Source organism: Telopea speciosissima, chromosome 2 (assembly GCF_018873765.1).
Source record: "Telopea speciosissima isolate NSW1024214 ecotype Mountain lineage chromosome 2, Tspe_v1, whole genome shotgun sequence".
In the NCBI taxonomy this organism is placed as follows: domain Eukaryota; kingdom Viridiplantae; phylum Streptophyta; class Magnoliopsida; order Proteales; family Proteaceae; genus Telopea; species Telopea speciosissima.
The window spans coordinates 83723098-83749126 of record NC_057917.1 but is presented as its reverse complement, the minus strand read 5'-3'; the positions used below and the strand labels follow the sequence as shown (position 1 = coordinate 83749126).

At 39.3% G+C, this 26029-nt stretch overlaps 1 protein-coding gene across 2 annotated transcripts in view; it reads left to right on the top strand.

Moving 5' to 3' along the window:
• LOC122650125 (protein NAP1-like) overlaps nucleotides 1-26029 on the top strand; it is a 43974-nt gene that overhangs the window by 5314 nt on the left and 12631 nt on the right. For both annotated transcript variants that reach the window (XM_043843441.1, XM_043843440.1), the window contains exons 4-15: nucleotides 8926-9006; nucleotides 9120-9200; nucleotides 9451-9533; nucleotides 9982-10066; nucleotides 11215-11340; nucleotides 11503-11610; nucleotides 12515-12559; nucleotides 12690-12832; nucleotides 14963-15095; nucleotides 19246-19356; nucleotides 19509-19587; nucleotides 23206-23399. In XM_043843441.1, the coding sequence (XP_043699376.1) occupies nucleotides 8926-9006; nucleotides 9120-9200; nucleotides 9451-9533; nucleotides 9982-10066; nucleotides 11215-11340; nucleotides 11503-11610; nucleotides 12515-12559; nucleotides 12690-12832; nucleotides 14963-15095; nucleotides 19246-19356; nucleotides 19509-19587; nucleotides 23206-23399 (1269 nt within the window). The remainder of the gene's footprint in view (nucleotides 1-8925; nucleotides 9007-9119; nucleotides 9201-9450; nucleotides 9534-9981; nucleotides 10067-11214; nucleotides 11341-11502; nucleotides 11611-12514; nucleotides 12560-12689; nucleotides 12833-14962; nucleotides 15096-19245; nucleotides 19357-19508; nucleotides 19588-23205; nucleotides 23400-26029) is intronic.

Here is a 26029-nt window from a genome sequence, read left to right as displayed (position 1 = left end):
TTGACCCGGGTTCCACATAAATTGGAGATTGCATGATGTAATTACAGAATTGCCATTAGGTATACATATATGCCATATTATTGCCTTTGTGGGCCCAGATCACATCAATTTGTTTTTTGGCAAATTGGTACTTAAATGATATTGATGTTGGAGTTTCTTTTGAGGGGGAGATTGGAAATTATTGAGATACTAGTGATATACCAAACTGCCATTCCCCTATTTGACTACCCAATTGACCCTTAAAACTTTTGGGTTATTACCAGTTTGCCCTTTGGCTTGGATTGTAGTTAAAAATGGATTTCCACCAAATTACAGCCATGCCATCCTTTTTTTTTACCACACCGTTCCCTTTCAATAGTTCTAATCCCCTTCATATCCTTTACCTTTGGTATTTACCCATAACACCTTTGGAAACTTCTGGTAAATTTTAATTTTACCATTTTTTCCTTTTTAAATTACCCATAGCCCCTTTGAAAAATTCTGGAATATTATATTTTTGCCTTATCTCTTACATCATCTCTGTTATGTCCACGTGTACTACACGTGAGGGGGGGATTATGTACAGTATACCTGCAACCATTGCAGAAAGCAGAACTTAGAGGAACACTTGGTGCAAAACATAGAAGATCAGAGTTTCCACCATTGCCATTAGGTATCCTTCATTATTGGGTTGAGTTTGCCGTAAGGGGGAGATTGAAGTATTGAAGAGTATTGAAGATATTTGGTTGTTGCCTATTTGAGGACTTTCAGTTGGGTTGATACAGTTTTTTCCGCTGCCTGATTCAGTTTGTTTTCGCTGCTTGCTACTCTAGTTATTTAACTTCAAGATTTTATGTCACTATGACAATCTGAGATTCATCACTGGTTAGCTATTGAAGATCGTTGAAAGCTACCTTTTTTTGGAAGAAATTCCAGTCTCGATTTGCTGATCATGTCTTTCAAGGTTTTGAAGATCAACTATTTTTCAAGTTCTTGAAGGTTTATTTGGGAGTTGCATTTGTCTTAAAGCTGGATTCTGCTGCAACTTAATTTCTTCCAATTTTTGTTCAAGTTGGGCATTAATACCTTGTATGCGCCAACTTGAGGGGGAGTGTTTGCATTATTATGGAGTTCTTTTTTTCTTTTTAGTTCAAACTGGAGCCTTTCTTTTAATATCTGTATACTCCAGCTTGAGGGGGAGTGTCCCTATTGTGGTTGAGTCCATTGTGGTTTCCTTTATTGCTTTATGTTTTTAATTGTTAGGAGTCAGTTTCCTAGTCTAAGTTAGTTTCCTTATTAGATTAGTTTCCTATTTTCTCTCCTTGGCTGATAAGGAGTTAGTCTCCCTTTTCTAATGTAACTTTCTATTGATTTTATTATAAATAAGATAGAGGGAGAAGAGACTACTCTCAAGTTACTGAGAGCTAACATAATCGGCTTCCCTTCTCTTCTTCTCTCTAAAGCTATTGGTTACAGGTCCTAGGTTTTCTACACTCTTCTCTCTTCTCTTGCTATCTTCTTCCTCCTCCAACTTCTTTCTTCTCCCTTCTTATTTCCTAAACCTAGAATCTAACTTGGTATCAGAGCAGGCTTAAGGTTTGAGAGTCGTGTTCAGTCCCTGTTTTCATTCTTTCTCTTCTCTTTGAAATTCTTTGTGTCTAAGGATTCCAAAGAGGAGATTTCTGTGTACAGCTTTGCTTAAAGAATATGGAATAGGCTCATTCTAGCCTCTTTTGATGATTGAAGGATCTACTTGAGACCTTTTGAAGCTTCTTTGGAGATTTGGATCTCCCACAGCTGCTGCTCCAAGTTCCGCTAGTCTCAGTTTCAGGTTGCAGCTGCTGCCATTCTCGGATTCCTTTTGTGTCTTGGTTTGGCCCATTTGTATCGCCCAAGGACACTTGTGAGAGTGGATATGATCTCCCTTGCTGATTGAATAAGCTATATAAGCAGTTTTGCTCCTTGTGTGGGATCCTCTGTTCGGCCCAGGTAAACCCGAGAGTGTTTACTTCCTTTTTTTCTTGCTTCAAGCTGCAATTTGATGTTCCCTTGGTTGAGGGATGTGTATGCATAGCCTTTGTGAGGCTTTTTTACTTGTTTGAAGTTATTACTACACCTTCAAGCCTTTGTGAGGCCTCTTCTTAGGGACCGCCCTCTGATTCTTGTTGTTATGCACTAGAAGTGCTTGATTTAAGTCCTCTTAGAAATTTGCTGCTAGGACTGCTTCGGCAGTGTGCTATCCTAGGCTGCTTATTGGACTTCTTGCTTGTTTGAGTTGAGTGTGTACTCCCCACTTGCCTTTGGTGATCTTGTTTATTGTTGGTATCCATCATGAATGATTCGGATACATCTGTGCTTGGTATTGCTGATTCACAACCACCCACTGTTGTCCCTCAGTTGGCTTATGAGAGTACTCATCAACAGATTTCTTTTGTGAAGCTTGATGGTACTAATTACCTAGACTGGTCACATTCTGTGAGACTTTCCTTTAGGAGTAAGGGAAAACTTGGATATATCACAGGTTCTATCAAGGCTCCCACAGCTGGTTCACCTACTTTTGATAAATGGGAGACTGAAAATTCTACAGTTATAACATGGTTGATCTTCTCCATGAAGCCCGAGATCGGGAGAAGGTTTATAGGGAAGGAAACTGCCAAAGCTATTTGGGATAGTGTCTCCGTGGCCTTTGACAGAGTAGGTGACATTGCCAAGGTCTATCAGCTCCATCAAAGAATCCACTCATTGAAACAGGGTGACAACACTATTTCTGAGTACTACAGTGCGTTCCTTAGTCTTGTGGAAGAGTATAATCACTACAGAGACCTTCATTTGACCAACCCAGAAGATGAAGCCAAGGTGTATCTGACTCTTGAAAAAGAGCGTGTCTTCTCTTTGCTTGGTGGTCTGAACTCTGACTATGAGCCAGTTAGACTCCAGCTGTTAGGCCGGTCTCCCCTTTCCTCTCTTAGTGAAGTTTGTAGTTACTTACAGAGTGAAGAGACTAGGCGACTTACTATGGCACCACTACCAGCATCATCTGAGAGGTCAGCCCTCAATTCTAGTTCTGTTCGAGATACCCGTGGAGGTGGTAGAGGCCCAGGGCCTAACCGTGAGGAAGCTAGTACTGTGGAGATAGTTGGTGCCAGTGGAGTTGGGCGAGACAGATTTAAATGTGATCATTGTGGACGCACTGGACACACCAAGGATAGGTGTTGGTCTCTCCATGGTCGTCCTCCTGGTATGCGTGGTCGTGGTGGCCGTAGAGGGGGAGCTCGAGCTCATTCCGCAGCGGCAACTGATGCTGATGCCCCACAGGATGACTCCACCTTTATAGATGCAGTGGTTCGCAGGGTTGTGTCACAGTTGAGCACATCTTCTACATCTAGTATGGCTGGATCCTCATCATCCTCAGCTTTGCAGGTCTCCACCTCAGCTTCCACTGCTGCCCAGTCTTGGTTCATTGACTCGGGTGCCACGGACCACATGACTGGTACGTCTCATTATTATGATTCCTATACCATTTGCTCTGGTAAGGACAAGGTTAGGGTAGCTGATGGCTCCCTTTCCTCCATATCTGGTAAGGGTAATATCCCTGTGACATTATCTATTTTCCTCTTTTCTGTTCTTCATGTCCCTAACCTTACACTGAATCTTTTATCTGTGAGTCATTTGACTAAATCTCTCAACTGTTGTGTCACTTTTTTTCCTTCTCACTGTCTTTTTCAGGATTTGGTGACGAAGAGGATTATTGGTGGTGGACGTGATGAGCAAGGCCTCTACTTTTTTGATCCGTTTTTGCCCACAGCTCATTCCTATGTGTGTGGTCAAAATGATAGTAGTTCTGTGGATTCTGTTATGTTATAGCATCGCCGTCTTAGCCATCCATCTTTTGTAGTAATGAGGAAACAATTGCCTCACTTATTTCATCTATTGCCTCTTCTCATGTTTTTCAATGTGAACCATGTATGTTTGCCAAACATTGTCGGTCTTCATATCCTTATCATTGTAATAGAACTGTTGCTCCTTTTCATATTGTGCATACTGATGTTTGGGGTCCTTCCCCTACTACTTCTTTATTTGGCTTTCGTTATTTTGTGTCCTTTGTTGATGATTTTTCCCGTGCCACATGGATTGTACTTTTGAAGCATAAGAGTGATGTTTGTGATGCCTTTTAGAATTTTTACCAAATGATCCTTACTCAATTTGAGACCCGCATCAAAATTGTGCAATCGGATAAAGAGGGAGAGTACATGTTTGGTGGCCTTCAAACCTTCTTTACTACTCATGGCATTATCCATCAGCTAGCATGTGTTGACACGCCCCAACAGAATGGGGTTGCTGAGAGGAAAAATCGCCATCTACTGGAGGTCACCCGTAGCCTATTGTTTGGCATGCATGTCCCCAAGACCTTGTGGTCCGCAGCTCTTCTCACTGCCTCCTTTCTCATCAATCGTATGCCTACCAAGCTTCTTAATTTCAAATCTCCCTTGGACATCTTTTCTCCCAAGGCCTCTGTTTTTTCTCTTCTACCTAGAGTCTTTGGCTGTGTTTGTTATGTGCATGTTAACAAATCTACTCGCACTAAACTTGACCCCAAAGCTCTAAAGTGTCTCTTCCTTGGGTACTCTTCTACTACCAAGGGATACAAGTGTTATCATCCTTCTTCCCGCCGATGTATCATTTCCAAAGATATTACCTTTCTTGAGTCTATCCCTTTCTTTGTCCCTTCTCAGCATCCTCTTCAGGGGGAGAATTGTGGGAGTGAATAGGCTACTGATGATTTCTTTCTTTCTCCTCTACCTACATCCCCTTTTATGCTTGACATTGGGAAACATAGGACTGTAGATGTGGTTGAGGTTGATCAGGGGGGAATACAGATTTGGTTGTTGAAAGTGGTTCTGGTAAAGAGAAGGTAGAGAAGGATTACCACCTTACATACAAAAAAGGTGAAAGCTTGCATAATACGAGAAAGATGATCTACCAAGGTCCTCTTTAGATCCAGATCCACATCCTGAGATTCATCCTCCTCAATTAGGTGACATTTCTTCTCCTCCATCTGATTTGGACCTTCCTATTGCTATTAGGAAAGGGAAAAGAACTTGTACTAATCCTATATCCCAGTTTGTTTCCTATGATGCAATTTCTCCTACAGGCCTTGCCTTTATTACTGCTCTCTCTACTGCTTCCATTCCCAAGAATGTCATTGATGCTATGTCTGACCCAAAGTGGAGACAAGCCATGTCTGAGGAGATGATGGCACTTGAGAAGAATGGTACTTGGCAACTTGTTGACCTCCCCAACGGACGTGTCCCAGTTGGATGCAGATGGGTCTATACAATTAAGTATAAATCTGATGGCAGTATTGAGAGATACAAAGCAAGGTTGGTGGCCAAGGGGTACAGTTAAGTCTATGGAATTGACTACCAGGAGACATTTGCCCCTGTGGCCAAGCATAACTCGATAAAAGTTCTTTTATCCTTGGCTGCCAATAAAGATTAGCCTTTATATCAGTTGGATGTGAAGAATGCCTTCCTTCATGGTGACTTGGAAGAGGAAGTGTACATGCACACTCCACCAGGCTTCAAGATGCCTTCAGCTGAAGGGAAAGTGTGCCTCCTTAAGAAAGCCCTATATCGTCTCAAACAGTCACCAAAGGCATGGTTTGAGCACTTCCGACAGGCTATTCTGAAGAATGGATACTCCCAGAGCCAAGCTGATCATACTCTCTTTACCAAGTGGAGTAATGGTACTATCACAACCCTCATTGTCTATGTTGATGATATCGTGGTCACAGGAAATGATACAGCTGAGATAGGTAGATTGAAGAGCTACTTGGCACAGCAATTTGAGATCAAAGATCTGGGTCCCTTTAAGTACTTCTAAGGAATAGAAGTATCAAGGACCAAGAAAGGAATCAACATATGTCCGAGGAGGTTTATTCTTGACCTGTTGACAGAGACAGGGATGTTAGGCTGCAAACCAACAAACTCTCCTATTGAGCAGAATCACAAACTAGGAGAGGACTATGGTCCTTCTCTTGTTGATGCAGGAAAGTATCAAAGGCTAGTGGGGAAGCTTATCTATCTCTCTATGACTCGGCCAGATATCTCTTATGCAGTGGGAGTTGTCAGCCAATTCATACATGCTCCCAAGAGTGGCCATTTAGATGCTGTGTATCGCATTCTGAGGTATTTGAAGTCCTCTCCAGGGAAAGGACTGTTGTATGCAAGGCACAACCACTTGAGAGTGGAAGGTTTCACAGATGCCGATTGGGTTGGTTCCATTACAAACAGGAGATCTACCTCCGGCTATTGTACCTTTGTGGGAGGTAACTTAGTCACATGGAGGAGTAAGAAACAGCATGTTGTGGCTAGATCTAGTGCCGAGGCAGAATTTAGAGCTATGGCACATGGAGTTTGTGAGCTCATCTGGCTGAAAAGACTGGTTCAGGAACTGGGATTTGACACTGAAGGACCCATGAGACTGTACTGTGACAACAAGGCTGCCATCAGTATCGCTCACAACCCCGTTCAACATGACCGGACTAAGCACATTGAGGTTGATAGGCATTTCATTAAGGAGAAGATAGACTCTGGCTGAATTTGTACTCCTTTTGTGAAGACTGGTGATCAGTCGGCAGATATCTTCACCAAAGCTCTTGGCTCTCCTCAGTTTAGCTCTTTCCTAAGCAAGCTGGGAATGCATGATATATATTCTCCAGCTTGAGGGGGAGTGTTAGAAGTCATGTAATAGGGGTAGTTTAGGAACTAGTTCTATTACTAGTTGCCTTATTGTGTAATTCTGTTTTTCTTTTTTATTTCCCTTTTACCTCCCTAGGGAGGTGGATGTAATTCTCTATTAGTTATGATTGAATGAATATATGGTGTATGGAGAAGCCTCTCCATCACAATCGATTACAGCCTAATATTTTCTTCTCTCTTCTCTCTTCTCTTGCTATCTTCTTCCTCCTCCAACTTCTTTCTTCTCCCTTCTTATTTCCTAAACCTAGAATCTAACTATCATCTCCAAGGCAAGAGCAAAGCTGCAGCATCTTCTCAAAACACCAAAGGGGAGAAATCACCCGTGCAGGGAGAGAAAATCACCTGAACAGGGAGAATATAGAGTCCTTGCACGGAGAGGGTATGCGCAGACAGTAAGAGGCATCAACAGGAACAACAGTGCACATAGCAGATATCAGCAAAATATTTTACATGAACTAGGGTTTCAAGTCATCCAGGGCAGTGGTTGCAGCAAACCAGAAAAGAAAGAAAACCTGAAAGAACCTTCAGAACCAAAGAGAAGAAAGCAAGAACTGGTTTAAATCCTGCTCTGATACCATGTAATTAATCAGGAATTCAGGATCTGAAACCAGTACCTGCGAATGTAGAAGAAAGAAGAATCACAAGAGAGAAAACAAACTCACGGTATGTGTCAATTCCCAAACGTGAGCCCAGCCAATATATTTTATAACGTTCTAAAATATGAATATTACACATAAGGACAGAGAGTAATAAAGTATAACACAAAAAATGACCAGTGTGACCAAGCTGCCCATATACGCATAATGTAACATGCGCATATGCTTTAACATAAGTCATTTGTTTGCCCAAGCAGAACATGTGACTATGTTCCTGTGGCCTGTGGGAAATATGAATAATGGCTTGTGACAATATGATCACAGCCCCCACTTTATTTATAATGAGTGTAGGGAAACATTCTAGAATAGGTACAAGGACTGAAATACCACTATGACAAAAATACGCTCGAACCCATATTACAACACTCCCCCTCAAGTTGGTGCATAAATATCAAATATGCCCAACTTGCTAACTATAGAACAAAAACTTTTACTACCAATTCCCTTAGTGAGAATACCAACTAATTGCTCACTAGACTGGATAAAAGAAACACAAATGACTCCTTGTTCTAACTTCTCCTTGATGAAGTGACGATCAATCTCAACATGCTTGGTGCGATCATGTTGAACTGGATTATGTGCAATACTTATTGCTGATTTACTGTCACAATAAAGGAGCATAGGCAGATCAACAACAACACATATGTCTTGAAAAAGTCCTTGGAGCCAGAGAAGTTTGCAAATTCCATGGGCCATAGCCCGAAACTCTGCTTCAACATTAGATCGAGCAACAACAACTTGCTTCTTGCTTCGCCAAGTGACCAAGTTACCTCCAACAAAAGTACAATATCCTGACGTAGATCTTCTGTCATCTGGATTTTGGACACCCTGCACAGTCAACATCAGTGAAGGCCTCAACTTGAAGATGATGAGAATTTGTTCATAAATTCATAAATGAGTTCATATTACAACAGTTCCTTACTGCTACTTGATGAGAATTTGGGTTTTGTATAGCATTTCAAGATGGTCTAATGGACAATGTTATGGAACTTCATGCTGATATGTACATTCCAAACCTATGATTTATTGGTCGTCTAAAGATTACATGTAGATTCTATTTGCAGCATTTGTTGAACTGGGTCTTGTAGTTTTGTGCTTATGAATGTCTTGGTTTATTTTTCTACATCTGTTCTTCAATTAGGATTAGTTATCTTTTACTTGTAGTTTATCCTGGCTCAATCTCATTTCATTGAATGAATGTTCATCTCAGATCATAGTTGTCAAGACGTTGCGGTGACTAGGCGTCCAGGCGCCTTGAGCACCTTGGTCGCCTTGGTTGCCTCATTGGTGTCTCCTTGCGTCCAGGTCCCCTCCAACGTCTTGGGTTGCCTAAACGCCGTGACAACTATGTATGAGATGCATATCATATACTTATAAATCTTATTTATGAGAACTGATGCCTGATTTTGTGTGTATCACAGCATGCATATACCAGGAAGTTTTCATGTTTTAAAATTAGTTAGTGTATCATGTGGAAGTAGTGCTTCAAGTATCTATGAATTCTAATTTTCCGTTTTGTGTTGTATCAGCTCCTCCTTGATTTGATGGCATTTCGAGAACAGGCTTTGCGGCTTATATTGGATCTAAGTAGTACAGTTATTACCTTACTGGTGAGTTGTTGGATTGTTCTCTTTTACCATGCCAAATGTTTGCATTATGGATAGAACACAATGATTTAAATTTGTTACCTCATCATTTGTAAATTGGTGCTGATATTTTGTAGCCTCATCAAAATTCGCTGATTTTGCATGCATTTATGGATCTCTTCTGTTCGTTTGTTCGTGTTAACCTCTTTTCTGAGAAGGCAAGTTTACTTTCCTTCTCTTCTTCTTGGGTATTTCATATATATATATGGGAAAAAGATCTCTACTTGGTGGTGTTTCCTATGCCCTCTCACATGGCACCGTGAAAAGATGCCTCTGCCCCTTGGGTAGATACCCAGGTGTGCTCCGCCATTGGCCCAGGTGCTTGTGTAGAAACCATGCGACCAAGTAGAGATCTCTTGCCCTATATATATAAATTTCTGTGTTGACAGTTCAATGATTTCATGACAGATTCCCAGGAAAATGATGGTGCAAATGTATAACCTTTTGCATGCCATGTTAAGAAATGGCAGAGACTGTGAGTTTTATCATCGGTATGAATCCTTTTATTGTTATTGCCCTAGTTAAATCAGTCAGCTATTTTTCATTTTATAAAATTACTGTTCTCCCTCTCTCCCTGTTGATACTTGATAGTATTCAACCTTGCTGATGCTTTGCTTGTATAGTATAAAGTGTTGACCTGGCCCATGGTTGAGGATATATTATTTGGGGCTTAGAATACATGACACGAACTAATCTTGATCACTTTTGGGGGTATATGTAGTAAATTTGCTTCTGATATGACTAAAATGATTGAATATACCACCGAAATATGGTCCATTTTGGTGCAAAGATTGAAACATTGAAGACCCCTCAATTCGCATGTCAATATGTTGTTGAAATTTCAAACTATGGGTGTGCGGTGGTCTTTTTTTATCTTTATTATTTTCACTTACTGTTTGTTGCAACTGATTTTTTCTGTCCCCTTTCTGTGAGTGGCAGGTTAGTTCAGTTTATAGACTCTTATGATCCACCATTAAAGGGGTTGCAAGAGGACCTTAATTTTGTCAGCCCCCGTATTGGAGAGGTATTTGTGTTGCCCTTTAGGTTGCTGATTCTATTGGGATAGCATAAACTGTTTTGTCATGATAAAGTAAGCAATTGTATTGCTGTTTGTGTATTGTATCTGGTTCCTTATCACCCCCACACCTTCATTTTCTTATTTGGAGCCTTTGCAGTGGTTGGAGTTTTACCATTCGTAGGGCCTGTACCTTTGACAACATTTTGGCACCTTGTGATAAATAAAGCTGGAAAAAGTTTTTCTAAACTGAAGATCTAGGAGTATCTCTAGGCCAGCACCAATTTTAGCCATGTGGAAGGGTGATGTGGCAATTTCAATCGTATGGATATCTAGAATATGGTCTGGATTGGCTGTATGTCAAATTTCAGAATCAGATTCAACCACATACTTTCACATGTATTGGTATATTCCCTTGAATTTTCAGCCATCCATTTATTTTTTTACATTTTCATCATTTTCAAAGCTTTATTTTGCCACCTGGCCAATTCTGTCTTGGCACTTGACATATGAGCAGGTACCTTGGGGTTTACCTGTCCACAAATTCCAGTTCTATCCAATCTACCACGTGGTAGATATTTATGCCGAACTAGAGATATTCTCTAGACCTGCGAGACTAAGAAAACTTCTCCCCAATAAATCAAAACTTGTAAGTTGCTATTGCTGTAGAAACATGTTTGATCTATACCAGTGTTTTAAAAGTATCAGGGTGAACTTACTGTCTAGATGATCTCATTGATGTAAGTTTCGACTCCCATATGTTAATACTTAGGAATAAGCAAGATGCATAGTCACTGAAAGACTGGAACCGGTGTATTATTTTCACATTCTGTTAGTTTCTTGCAACTGTCTATAGTCTATATTCACAAGTGTTTATAGTCTATATTTTCACATTCTGTTAGTTTCTTGCAACTGTCTATAGTCTATATTCACAAGTGTTTATAGTTTCATTCTTAAAAAGATATTTAAGATGTACTAATTTTGAAACAATTGGTTTATCTTATGATCTCATGATGTATGATTATTATCAGGAAAAATTTTTCTCACCAGAACCATGATACTCAATTGCAGTTATTATGTAGATAGATAAATCATGGTTTGGTATTTTGGTAGCATTTGCAATAAACGTTATGGTTGAAAGTCTGTATACTTTCCAGGTTTTGGAGGCTGTGGGTCCTGTTATTTTTTTATCTACTGATGCAAAGAAGTTGAGAAACGAGGGGTTTTTAAGTCCGTTTCATCCTCGATATCCGGACATACTTACAAATTCTGCTCACCCAATGGTATCTTTTCTCTTTTTCTCCTCGAGTTCCCAAAATTTTTTTATTTTTGCTGAAACAAATGCCATCCTTTTCCCATAAAATTGTAACCTTTTTCAGGGAAGGACGTTGGAGTTCTACTCTTAACTATTTTGTTGTATTTCTTGTCTCATGTGTTTTCTGCAGAGGGCTCAAGACCTAGCAAATGTTAATTCTTACAGGGAATGGGTTCTCCTTGGATATCTTGTTTGCCCTGATGAATTACTTCGTATCACTAGCATTGACATTGCTTTGGTATAATCCTTTTATTTCTTACCTTACTTTAATATTTTTTTTTAAAATTGACGTGTGATTTGAAGATAACAGCATAAGGGAGCTAAATTCAGCATCTTATGAAGCAGTACATATCATGAGACATAATTAAGTCCTTTAAAATTTAGATCCCATGCATTCCAACAACCTGCTCTGCTAATAATTTGTGGTTACTCAATCATGTGTGTGTGGCATAGTATTAAATCTTGCCTCAGAAGGCCATTTTGGCCAAACCAAAAATTTGGCGAAATTTCGCCAAAACATTGTATTTTTTCTATGAGTTTTGCTTGGCCATTTTGGGGTGTAAAATGATGAAATACTGAAACGAAATGACTGAAACAACTGAAATTTTGACGAAATGGTGCATTTTTTAGACTGAAATTTTCGAGATTTCCGAAATGAGATGACCGAAATTTCTGAAATATTGTATTTTTTCATTTCGACATAGCATCTCATCTCGACCTGGCCGAAATATCCAAAATTTCCGAAATTTTGTTTGAACTATGGTGTATGGTTGGGTGCTCCTTTTCTCCAGCAACTCTAAACCCTTCTCAGATTTCTTCCCTCCCTATCCCACCCTCCACCATGAACTAGGGAGAGGTGGGGAGAAATTGAGATATTGTTTTGTTTCATGTGCATATATGAGCAAATTTATCTAATCTAGTGTCTAGAAGTTTATTAAATGGAAGAGGTTTTTTATTTGGGCAGTGTCTCTCAGAAGTACTTGTATTTCAGTCTCCTATTCTGCCAATTTCTTGTTCTTTTACTGAAGAGAGTTTTGTTAAATACTTGATGCTACTTGAGAATGATGTTTCCTTTTTTTTTATTAATGCCTTTGAGACCACTCAAGAGTTTGTTTCTTGCTTATGATGTTTCTTGTTTTCAGGCTGCACTGAAGGAAAACTTAATTCTGACATTGTTCAGGGATGAGGTGAAGTTCTATTTAATTTCCTGCTAAAAATTCTATTTATTTTATTAATATTATTTTTTTTTTAGAAAAAGAAGTAATTGTTGTCCTTTCTTTTTGTTGGCTGATCATGTCAGTAATCTTAACCATGCAGTATGTGCTATTGCATGAAGATTATCAGTTTTATGTTCTACCACGTGTATTAGAATCAAAGAAAATGGCAAAATCTGGACGTGCAAAGCAAAAAGAAGCCGATCTGGAGTATAGTGTTGCAAAGCAGGTTGAGAAAATGCTAAGGTATGACCTTTAAATGTCTACATCGTTAGGAATGAATTCTGTTAGTAGTTCCATAAGCAAACTATGAGAGGAAAAATAATCGTTTCTTGTCATATTTTTTGCTTAAAAAATAGTTTGTTTCACTACTTTGTCATGCCAAAAAGATAAATTTTATCTTTCAAATATTTATCCATTTTTTTTGGGGAATTCTGATACAGTTACAGTTACATTTCGCTAACACTTTAAGTCTTCCCAAAAGGAAATATCTTGAGCCCTTTGCCACTGGACGCATAGTTGCGATGTGTCTCATCTCATATACATAAGAGTGGGTGCCGTTAATGAGTTCCAGAGATTTTACAACAACAGCCTCATCCCAACTAAATGGGGTCGGTTACATGGATCCTTGCTGTCCAATCAGCTCTATTCAAAGTCATACTTGATACAAGGCCTAAACTATGCAAGTCTTTCCTCACCACTTCTCCTAGGGTATTTTAGGTCTGCCCCTAGTTCTTTTAGTTCCTTCAATTGGAATCAAATCACTCCTCCATACTAGAGCATCCAAAGGCCTCCGTTGAACATGGCCATGCCACCTCAAACGACTTTTTTGTAGCTTATCATGTATTTGAGCTAGTCCCAAACCAGCTCTAATATGATCATTCCTTACTTTATCCTTCCTAGTTGTGTCACAACCATCTCAACTTACTCATCTCTGCTACACCGAATTTATCTACACAATGCTTCTAAACTACACAACATTCTACACCATACATCATAGCCAGTTGTATAAATCTCCTATAAAATTTTTCTTTAAGTTTTAAAGGAATACATCGATCACACATCCATCCTATTTTAGTTATCTGTGAAACATCATCCTCTATATCACCTTCTTTATGATTGAGTCCAAATACCTAAAATAATCACTATGCGGAATCTCCCTCTCATCAATTTTCACCACTCCGTTATCCGTCCTAGTGTAACTAAAGTTACACACCATATACTCCATCTTTGTTCTACTTATCTTAAAACCTTTTGATGCCAAGGTTGATCTCCATAACTCCAACTTGGTATTAATCCTTGCTTTTTGTCTCATCCACCAAAACAATCACTATGCGGGATATCCCTCTCATCAATTTTCACCATTCCATTATCCGTCCTAGTGTAACTAAAGTTACACACCATATACTCCATTTTTGTTCTACTTATCTTAAAACCTTTTGATGCCAAGGTTGATCTCCATAACTCCAACTTGGTATTAATCCTTGCTTTTTGTCTCATCCATCAAAACAATATCATCAGCAAACAGCATACACCAAGGAATCTCATCTTGAATGTCTCTTGTTAAATAATCCATGATAAACGCAACCAAATAAGGGCTTAAAGCTGATCCTTGGTGTAAACCAATTGTAATTGGGAATTCACTACCTTGCCCCCCCACAGTTATTACACTAGTCACCACACCAATCTAATATTGTATCTTATCAAATATATTTTAGGTTTAGAAATGTAGAATACATCACATGAAATAATAGAAAAAAGTATAAAAAATTTCAAAATAAACGATAATCTCAATTTTCAAATATTCTATGTTTAGAAATAATAATACATAACCAGAAATATAAAAAGTAAACTCCAAACAATTGATAATTAAACATAATTATGTAATCATGCTAATCCTTGGTATGCATCACCCAGAAAGGATCATGAAAAAAAGAGTGTCCTAGTGCACGAGGCTCCTGCTACTGCAGGATTTGGGAGGGGCAAAAGTACACAGCCTTATCCCCTTCTTCGCAAGAGAGGCTGTTTCCAAGTTTTGAACCTGCAGCCAACAGGTTGCAGTAGCGCAAATTAACCGTTGCACCTAGGCTCGCGGCTTGCCCACTTCAGAAGGGACTCATTGTCCTCCAAGTATGGCAAGGTATGGGTGCCCTGGACTAGTTCTACTGTTCTATGATGAAGTATCCAAGCCAATATCTTTTGTATAATGTTGAGCAGTTCATGCATTGACACAAGTAGCAGTGACTGTTGAAGCAAATGCAGAGGACTTGGCTGATTAGGATAAAGGCAAAATAAAAAATGTTATTTACTTAATGCTTTATACATGTCTTAGTGATTCGGCTATGTGATATACTGATGACTGGTTGAAAATTGCAGTGAGGTGCATGAACAAGCATTAATATCTTGCGATGCTATACATCGAGAGAGGAGAATACTATTGAAGCAAGAAATTGGAAGAATGGTTCTCTTTTTCACTGATCAGCCAAGTTTATTGGCTCCCAACATTCAGGTATTCCTTAATCATAAAAAAGCATTCAGGTCTGTCTTAACTGTGGGCATCCTCAAAAGTGCTTTGTGATACCCTGTCAGTTCATTTGAATCTTTGAGTCTTTCCTTTCTTTGTAGCAAAGTGGCTATACCTTACAATGATAGGCATGAAAACTCTAATCTTGTTTTTAAAGTGAGTATATAAGGTGGGGCAGTGGTAAACTAATGTGATTTTAGGTGTCTCTCAAGTCTCAGTGATCTAATTTTTTATTTCTTTTTTGAGGTCCCCAAGCTTGATTTGGGCATGAAATATTGGATTTTTCTTGTGACAAACTGATTACCTTATTGTTCTACTGCAGACTTACTTTTCCACCTTGACTTCTGAAATGCCTTCAAAATGATAATTCTTTTTAAATTTTTTTGGGGTGTTAGTTGTAAGGGCTTAAAATGCATCCTTTTGTTGTTTTGTATGCTTTGTACTCATTGGGCATGTAGGGTCAAGCCATTATCCGATTATGAATGAAAAGGGGATTTCCTTGAGAAACAATTTTTGTTCCTTTTGAAAATGAAAGGAGTTGTCCCTTGGGTTGTGGGAAAAATCTGAGAATCCAAACAGTAATGTCATTTACATAAATAGGAGTTCCAGAGTCTAGTTATGCGTTAAGAGGTATTTCATACGCTGACCTGAAGTTGGTCTTTACTTTGATATATGTGAAATCTACAATGGTTTGAATTTCTTGTTCGATCTTTTGTGCTCTTATTAGAGTATTTAATGCATTGGAGTTTAGAAAAAGTGTAACAGAGACATAAAACTAGGATTCAAAACTCAAATTTTGAGAATTATAAAGCTGAAACTACAGAGGATTTTTTGAAAATAGAAGTAAAAAAGAAAAAAAAACTATTTATGAAAATAAAATCTCTACAATAAACTAGAAATCAAAATTAGGAAATGAAGAAATAGAGAAAGAAACATCTTACTGTCTTCCAAATAATGTGATTGGTGCATTCGTATACAGGGAGGGAGGTCCTTATGGTATCCCAATGGTGGGATTCACTTTACCTAATACCTATGGTGAAGAAATACTTTCACGTAAAAAATTTGCAAATGTATAGTAGACATCTTGGAGGTAGAAAGACATTCTTTGTTCACCAGAAACAAAAAGTGCAGTGGTGTTAGCATGAAAGGGATGTATGATGTGTGGGAAAAACAATCTTCCCATCAAATGCCCAGAGCAATACGTAAAAAAAAATTTAAAGAAAAGTATGCATGATATATATGCTTTTATATTATTCCACTACATGAAAATCTGCTTATACTTAATGTTACAACTGCTTATCCCAAAAGCTCGAGCTGTGAAGTAAGAGCCACAACAATGTATATCAATACTTAACAATACCCCCTTGCACGTGAAGGCCCACATACACACACAGCTCTGCATGTAACACCAACATGTGCTGACACCATCACCTGAAACCAAGGGGGTACAATGTGTAGGGGCACAACAACATATAACACAAGCCTCTCACACTTACCATGGATCGAATACCCGACCTCCTGACTCTAATACCATGTTACAATCGCTTATCCCAGAAGCTCGAGCTGGTTAAGTAATGGGCTAAGGGCCACAACAATATATATCAACACACAACCACTCTTAATATTTCTTGAATTACTTCCATGAATTTCCTTACAACTTACAAGCCCAGTACCAGACACTAACGGGAACTCCATACTTTTATCTCTGAATTTGTCACTGTTTGAAATCAAAAGTCTTCTATTACATTCCTCCCAAATGCCCCAGACTGCAAAAGGTATCAGTTGTAGAATTTCCTAAGTCTTAAAACTGAGTTAAAATAATTACCCAAATTTCCCATAGACCTTCTCCATAGGCAAGTTTCCTTCTCTTGTTTCCAATTTACACGTGTGCTCCCATCCCAATTGAGTCCATGCACAGGTCAGAGTAGCCATTCCAACTCATTTGCTTATATTGCAGCTCTGTTGACCTTGTTACAAAATCAACTGCACTTGCTGCATTTATGCTCAATTTAAACAACATCCCTTGTTATGTAGCCAAAGGAAGGAAACTAGGACTTGAAGGTTTTTTGTTTCATAGCGTGTGCAAGGAGGCATCACATGATCACAGGGGTATTTAACATTGATGTTATGGAGGAACCTAAAGAAGAAAGAGAGGATGCAATAATTGCAAGTTGTTGGCAAGCATCTTTACTCTAATCCTGATTACCTCATCCTCGGCCTTATATTCTAGGCTTTGATTGCATCTTTGAGGTTCGTCTGTGCTTGGCTATAACCTAGAGTAAGTAGGGGGAGCTATGGATAAAATTTGTAGAAATATGCCTTGGATCAGATGGTCTTGCAGCTTTAATGTATTTTTGCTTCGATTTTATCTGTGGAGGAGTTTTCTTGGTTGACTAATTAAACTCTACTATCTTATTTTCTAAAAATTTCTGCACATGATTAAATACTTAAATAAAGTTTATTAAAAAACATGTGGAGGAGAAAGTTAGGGCCGAGGCCTTTGATGTCCCCTCCAGTCAAGAATTGAGGTCTCACAATCACTAGCCAATATGCTTTTCTCTCATGCCTTTCTTAGTTCATGGTTTGATATTTTGATGTCCTAGGCGCAGAGGAACTCCTCAAGAGAGACCAGAAGTAATTAGAGCTGTAATTGTGCGTACATGTAAAGGACTCAAACAAGACAACGGTATGATAATACAATATGATGACAATGCAGCAGTTGTTATTGATCAAGAAGGAAATCCAAATGGAACTTTGAGAATTCAAGTATTGTATACATCATTAGTCCAATCCTTTGTTGGAACTACCTGAGTCTGGTTTTATGTTTTTTTTGGTGAATTCTTACTGTAACTCTACAATTCCTTTTCTTGTGGGATCCTTTTACCATGAGAGCTAATGAGAAGAATTATAGAATGGATTGCAACTATGCCTAGATCGTCCCTTTTTCTCGATCCTATATTGATCCACCACCATCCTTGGTATCCTTTTTGGATAGCCCAAATGAAACTCGCGATGAGGGTGGGCTTGGGCACAAGCTTAACTTCTTTGTCATTCACAAGCCTCTTGTAGTTTCATAAGAAAGAATGATTAGTTATCCCTAATTTTTAAAGATTTCTCCACTAATTTTTAATTATTTGAATTAAAAAGTTTAAAATCCATTCTCCAAAAGATAAGAGGGAGCAGAGGATTTGATAAATCATTAAAAGAGACATAATATATACTCTATTCAATCATAAACACATGCATGTACATGATTAACAGATTATTTTTTTGGGAGTTCAGAAAGCAGACTTTATGTCACATGGTGGGTCAGGTAGAATGAAGGTTGCATGGTGGGTTAGGTGGGGCCCAAATTCTACAGCAGGTAGGACCCAAGCTTCCCCTGCTTATTGCCAAGTTTGAGCCTAAACGGACTCCACCACCTTTCAAATTGAAGTCGAGAAAAATGTTGAGACATAAATCTTTAGAAGAGTTTGGACCATTGAAATAGAAGTAAAAGGTGCAACGTGCGACACATGGTGAGCCATATGATTTCAAGTAAGGCCCATATTTGACATGTGACTTATTCATGGTGTCCTCTTCCAAATTTGGTCTGGATTTACCCAATTGCTATGCCATATGGCACGAATCAAGGCACCAAAACTACCTTCTTCTGTATTGCTTTCCATACCATTTTTTTGTTTGATACTTTTTCGCCTGACAAATCCAAATAACAACTTAAATCCGAGTTTCTCAGTTTTGATGCATGGTTCTTGGTTGAATTGCTAGAAAGTCTGTGGAAAAAAAAGAAAAAGAAAAAGAATAAGGTAAAACAAAATGAAAAGTTTCCAAAAACTTGCCGAACTGCTGGTTGATCTTCAATCTGACTTTTAGAGCTTCTAATCCATCCTATAGTTGACTTGCTTATGTGGTTTGATAAGTTCCGCAATCTGCATGAACTTTTGTACTCATTCTTTTCCCAATGAGTTACATTTGTGGAGTTGCAATTTGCTATTAAGGGAAACAGTATCTATATTTTCCACAGCTGTGGAAGCACTAAAACTTCGACTCCAACGAAGTTCCTAGAGCAATTCTGAACAATTTTTTCTTGCCATATTCATTTATGAGTTATTTTGTTACTTTCTGAATTTTACAGATGGTATTTTCTACATTGGCTTTAGCTCAATCTGAGGTCATTTGGTACTTTCAACATGTTGGAGTTGGATCACCTAAATCTAAATCTGCCAGGATGGTACCAGTTGAGATAGTAAGTCATGTTCTTTCTTTATGTATCAGTTAACTTGTGAAACAGCATAAATTTTCCGAGACTTTAAAAACACAAATATTTTTTGGGAATGCTTTCTGTGTCAAGCAGCTTAGCAATTGCTTGAACTTAACAAAGTGTGGTTTTCATTGCAGGATCCAAATGATCCTACAATAGGGTTTTTGTTGGATGGAATTGACCGCCTTTGTTGTTTAGTGCGCAAGTACATCTCAGGTTAGTTGGTTTAGCAACATAGTATCATCATTATGGATATGTCCTTTACATGGCCTGTCAAGGACGATAAGTTTTGGGCCATGTGGAGGGTTCATCTGGTCAAACTGACTGTTGGTTGGACTGTCCTACCCTCCTACTTGGATTAACTGCAGGTCAAGTTTTGGGGTCCCATCTTCATTGTAATGCCCACCACATACTGCACTTTTAACCCTGTATTTTCAGGGTTTAAAGTGAAAGTGACAAAGTTGAATCTTCAACCAAATTTTGAAGCTTTACATTTCCATGAGGGGAAATGGGATTGGGTTGACACTTACTGGACAAATAAATGATGTGTCAGCATGTCGTCAAATGGAAAAATATCTGGGTTGTTTTTGACGAGGCATCAAAGAAACCTTCTGTTTATATTATTATTGTTGTTATAATTATTATTAATTATTATCATTACTATTATCATCATGAGTACTATAATATTATTATTATTATTACTGCTACTACTACTAGAGAAATTTACTGTTTCCTCCCCTGTACTTTGCCCTAATTAAACTTTACTCCCCTCTGTTTTCAATTATTACTCCCCCCTCCCCTATTGTTTATGATCTGTTACAATTAGACCCAGTCTGTTAGTGTTCGTCTGTTAAGTCGTGACTTAGTGAAGGAGAAAAAATTTTAATGCTCAAAATAACCCTGGGTGCATGTAAGATGACCCTTTTACCCTTGGTATAAAAAAAGTTTCTTCTTCTTCTTCTTCTTCCTCCTCCTCCTCTTCCTCTTGCAATCCCACCCGCCCCTACCCCTATGCAATCCCATCTTTCCTGCAACTCCGCCCCTTTTCATAGCTTCTTTTGCCACATTGGTATCGTTGCTGTCAACAATGGTGTGCTCCAATCCATCACCGGTGTAGGTCTTGTATCTGATGTCTTTAACGAGTCTAATCTGGATCAACTTCCTGGCAAATCCACAATTGGGCATGTTCGGTACTCCACCGCAGGCTTTTCCATGCTCAAGAATGTTCAACCCTTCCTCGCTAGAAGGATAACGGTAACCAGACAGGCTGTGATGTATTTGGGTTTCTGGCTTCTCTCTTATTGGTTTTCGGTAGGAAATTGGAAATTTTCCCCCTTTTAATATTTCATCCTTTTCTTCTTCAAATTCTCAGCTTTGGTGTTTGGAAATCGATAGCAAACTTCATCGTTTTCAGGAGATCTTGTACATTTTGGCTCTTGAAAGTCGCTTCGAAACAAAATCCCTACTTTGCATCTCGTTCTGTGAGCTGAAATGAATGGTATTGGAATTTCCGATGATTTTTTCCCCTTTTTGGTGCTCCGTTTTGGATCTGAAAATCTTGGCTGGAAGTGGAATTCTGTGATCTCTGGTTTCTTCCCAACTCGCTGCCACCAGTTCCATCCTGCCACTATACCCGAATGCGATGAATCCGACACCTCTATTGTTGATTCCAGATGGCTCAGCTTCCAAAAGGCAGCATCACCGCCTTTTGCAGCTCCGGCATCTCCTACATTCAATCTGGTGAAGCCCCTGGTGGCCCAGACGAACTCGACCCATGACGACCCTGCCGCAGGGTGTGGAGGGATAGGTTAGAAGCGAGGATCAGAGTTTGAGTTTGAGAGCGCGAGGGTGAAACCATGAGAAGGTGAGAGGATTCATGAAATCGTAGTGGATGATCTGGAGCTGACACTGGGGAGCAGCAATGGAATTAAAGATGAACTACGATCAGAAAGGAAAAAGCTCGTTTCTTTGATAATGGGGATTTAATCGTTTTAGTTGTTCATTGTTCCCTGGACTTGGCCAGGTCCACAGATAGCAAGTTTCTTGGCTTGGGTTTTCTCTATTCATCACTGGTTCAAGATTTGGTTTTCTTTTGATGTTGTACAGTGTTATGGTTCTAATTTCTCAGGGATCCAGATTAGTTCCAGATAGAAGAGCTGGTGATTGCTGAAGAGCAGCAGACTTTCTTCATGGGATAATCAGAGATTTACTTGAGGGAAACTTGTGGTTCCTTTGTAAATGGAATAGGACTAAAGGGAAGAGGAAGAGATAATAGTAGGACTGTAGGTTGTTAACTTGCTATTATAAATCCTAAATTCTTCTTTCGGTCTTTTTCAAGTGATCATTTTATTTGGGCTGCAATTTCTTCTGTGAAATCTTTCTGTTAGCAGACAAGAACTCAAACCATTTGAAGTTAGTTGTTCCAATTGAAAGGTTATCTTCTTCTGTAATTAGTTTCTGTTGTCCTCTCTATCTCTCTGGCCCTCTTCCTCTATTATCATCTATCTAAGTCATTAAGGGGTAGGTACGTTCCATTATTGAAAGTGTTAACTGAGATGGATTGCGCTGGCAGCAGGGGTAGGGGTGGAGTTGCAGGAAAGGGGGTGGGGGCAGGGAAAGGGTTGAGGAGGGAGCATGGGGATGTTTGGGTTGAAAATGAAGAAAATGGTAAAATAGTCATTATATTTGGGATGTTTTAGTTAAGGGTAAAATGGTCTTTGCTAAACTATAACTAACACCAGGCTAACACCGTCAGCCAGAGGGGGTACGAGTGTAACAATCGAAAGTAGAGGGGAGGAAAGTTTAATTAGGGCAAAGTACAGGGGAGGAAACAGTAAATTTCTCTTATTGTTATCATCATCAATTCTCCTTCTTCTTCTTCTTATTATTATTTTGTTACTAGTGTCATTTCATTGTCACCTGCAGTGAAACTAGAATAAGGATTGTGCACTGCCATAACTTGCTATGACCTGTGCTCAGAGGATCGGGACCCTCCATTGGATGGACCCATCTAAGAGATAAAATGCTTGAACAAATGATCATGGTCAAGAGATTTTTCCTGTATTCATTTGAAAGGTCAAAGGAATTCAACAGAGCTGTAGTAGTATTTCACCATAAGGGTGCCTTATATTAGCTTTACTCATTAACAGACAATCTTTAAATTACCTTTTGGTAGCTAGTGCTCGTACTAGTAGTCATATAAAAAATAAGAATACCTTAAAATATTTAACAATACGCTTGAGTTCTTTCTTTGAGACTTTACCTAAGCTTTCTACAAAGTATAAAAATATTAAAAAAAATTGAGATTTTTTCTCACAATTAGTGCATTGGAGTAGACAGATTTTAAATTTGGTTTGGAGTTTACAGTAACCTTGGTGGTTTATTGACCTGAGAAGTTTTGGTGATTAGGACAGCTCAGTCTTTTCTGTACCACATCCTAACCTTCTTTGTACTTTGTCAGTTCTTCATGACATTTTGCTGCATATAAACTAGATCCATAGAAAGTATGAAATTGAAATGTATTTTTAATAGGCATAATTGATTACAGATTCTCACACATTTGACTTTCAGCTATAATTGTTTATGACTTGCAGACCAACCAGTATTTTTTATGTTCTGAAGCTTAATAGTATTCGTGAAATTTGGTATCAATAGAATGGTTATAACTTATAATGTGCTCATGATATGAACGTATTAGGTCCTACAGCCTAATTTGATGCAGATATATCCTCTGTTCTGGTGATGCCAGATATGATCGTAATTCTTTCAGTACTGAGAAAAATGGCTTTTTCTCTTGTAAGAAATTTTAGTAATGACTATTCTTGTTTTCTGCAGCAATAAGAGGCTATGCTTTATCATACTTATCATCCTGTGCTGGTAGAATCCGGTTTTTACTGGGTACTCCGGGCATGGTGGCTCTTGACCTTGATGCTACACTGAAAGGGCTTTTTCAGCAGATAGTTCATCATCTTGAAAACATACCAAAACCGCAGGGTGAAAATATTTCTGCCATTACATGCGATCTCTCCGTAAGAAATCTGTTCAGCTTTTTTCCATTACAACTGCTGCAACAACTAATATTACTAAGAACAATGCTTTTGAACTGCATATTTTCTGATAGCATTTATGTCTCTAGTTGGTAGTGGCAGTGTGGCACTATGTTTTCTTGTAGCCATTAGTTGAAATGCTTGGTTTATTTTATCTAGCATTTGGGAAGAGAAGAAAGAATATGGATAAAAGGAAAGAGAGTTATATGGGCTATGGTTTCCTGCACGGTCTATCTAGGAGGGCCTTCATAACCCTAATATCTTCCACGTGGTGGTTCAGGACTTCAGGTGGGGCCAAATTTGTGGGCTGGTGAGGATCACAGTTCACATTTCAGGTTTCTGCCAAAGAAGAATTGACCACATGGAGAAATAAAGCTTTGAAGATCTATTACACAATAGCTGAAATTATGTAATTTTTGAAAAAAATTTGGAATTAAATGAATAGCTAAAAATAGAAGGGGATCTGCCAATACATGGGGAGTATATGATTGAAGTTTACCTGATATTGATGTGGTTAATCCAGACTAAACCCTATATATCCAATGAATGGAATTGCCACATTGCCTCATCAAATGGAAAAGTAGGTAGGTGTATGTATCACCACTCCTGAGGAAATTATGTGGGACAAGGAGGATTGAAATGCATAGTAAGTGGGAGATGCAGTCATCAAATCTAAACAGAGGATCTAGTGGGTGGCATTGGGTTGTGTTTATGTTTGATCAGATTCATGTCATGTCAGATTCACCGGAAGTAGAGGGCAGCCTGTTTTGTAAACAGGTTAAACTTAAATACTAACTTGATCTGCTATTTAACCCACAAACAGGAAATAAAAATATATAATATAACTTGATTGTCTCTAAATAAGTCATATTGGTATGCATAAAAATTTTACAAATGTGTCGTGTTTAAGGTTAGTGGAGTTCCCCCCCCCCTCTGAGAGTCTGCCATGTCTGACCTCCTCCCGGCGGCCCCACCCACTGGTTCCTCTCTCTCCCAACCCCTCTCCCCTTGTCCTAGCCTCTCCTCCCCCCTCCCCCCTGCCACCGACACAAAGGCCTGGAACTTTCTATTCAGTCATGCTCCTATCCCTGCCAGGGAGGGTCACTCCCTCCACTTTGTCTCACCTTCCCTTGTCGGAGACAAACAGGTCGGGTTCTGCCCTACAGGGCTGCTTGATTCTGAAATCTCTAAGTGGAAGAATTGCTTGGTAGGCTACTTCATTGGGAGTAGACTTCCTTTCAATATAGTAAAGATGTCTCTAAACAAGCAATGGAGAACTCAAGGGACCCTGGATACTTACCTCTTAGACAATGGAATTTCATACTCTAATTTTCTGAAGAAGACAATAAGCTGAAAGCCGTTTAGGGTGGCCCTTGTCAAGTGTGGAAAAAATCTATCTTCCTCCGTCAATGGGACCAATATCTACAACTTCACTAGGTAGATTTGCACTCCATCCCATTGTGGATTACACTTCCAGGCCTTCCTCTCCGTTTCTGGTGTGAAAGGCTCAGTATCATTGGGTCCATCGTCGACAACCCCTTATACTCTGATGAGAGAACCAAAACAATGATTAGATTGGTGTTCGCACAAATTTCTATTCAGGTCTCTGCCATAGCCCTCCCTCCAACCTCAGTCACCGTTGTGGACGATGAAGGTTTCTCCTTCCAACAGAAGATCTACTTTGAACGGCAACCTCCCCAGTGTCTCGTTTGCAAAGTTTTTGGCCACCTCAATCAGACCTCCACTCCCAAGCCCCATGTTGCTGTCGTGCATGAATATCATCCTCTTTCCTTAGTGGCGGAAGGTCCTACACCTCAATCTACCCTCCTCCTCCTTCCAACCCTGCAACCTCAGGTCCTGTGGCCCTAGTCGTGGCCAGAGAAGAAGTAGGCATCACAGGCACCGTCGCAAGGAGATTCTGCGTTCTATTTCTCCCCGAAACTACGACTTCAATCTTCCCTTCAGATCGCTAATCCTCCACACTACTACCACGTCCAAACCGCTTCAAAGTTCTTCGGACCTCTGGTAAAAAATGATGGAGACACCAGCATTGACCTCCCCTCGCAACGCTGACAACCCATCCTTGCGGCATCCTTCCGCCTACTGGTTAGTCGACCTGTCACCCTCACCCGCCTGCCATCCTTGCTATCAACCTGTTGTCCTCTTTCGTCCCCTCTACAGAATCTGCTTCAAACCTCAACCCCCAACGTAGAAAGCTCTCTCCCACACATGCCCTCCCCACTCCACCATACGTTTTATGCTTAACATAGAAAGCTCCTCCTCTCCCCCCCCCCCCTTTCTCCTCCCTTTGGTAATGAAGCCTTGTTTTTCATCCAAAAAGAAAAAAAAAAGGTCAGTGGAGTTCAGTTTCTCGGGAAGTAACAATAGCATGACTTGAACTCAGAACCTCAAGCATGAAAATGAAAGATTGCAAACACAAGATGCACAAGTTTTTGATGTTCAATAATAATATAGATCTGCTTCTCTTTTTTACTATTTTAGTATGCAGGTCAAATGGGTTGGGTAGATATACTCAACTTGAACATGGCTTATTTGTTGAACTCGGCTTCACTATTTTTTTGGGGGGGGGGGTTGGGAGAACACAAACCACT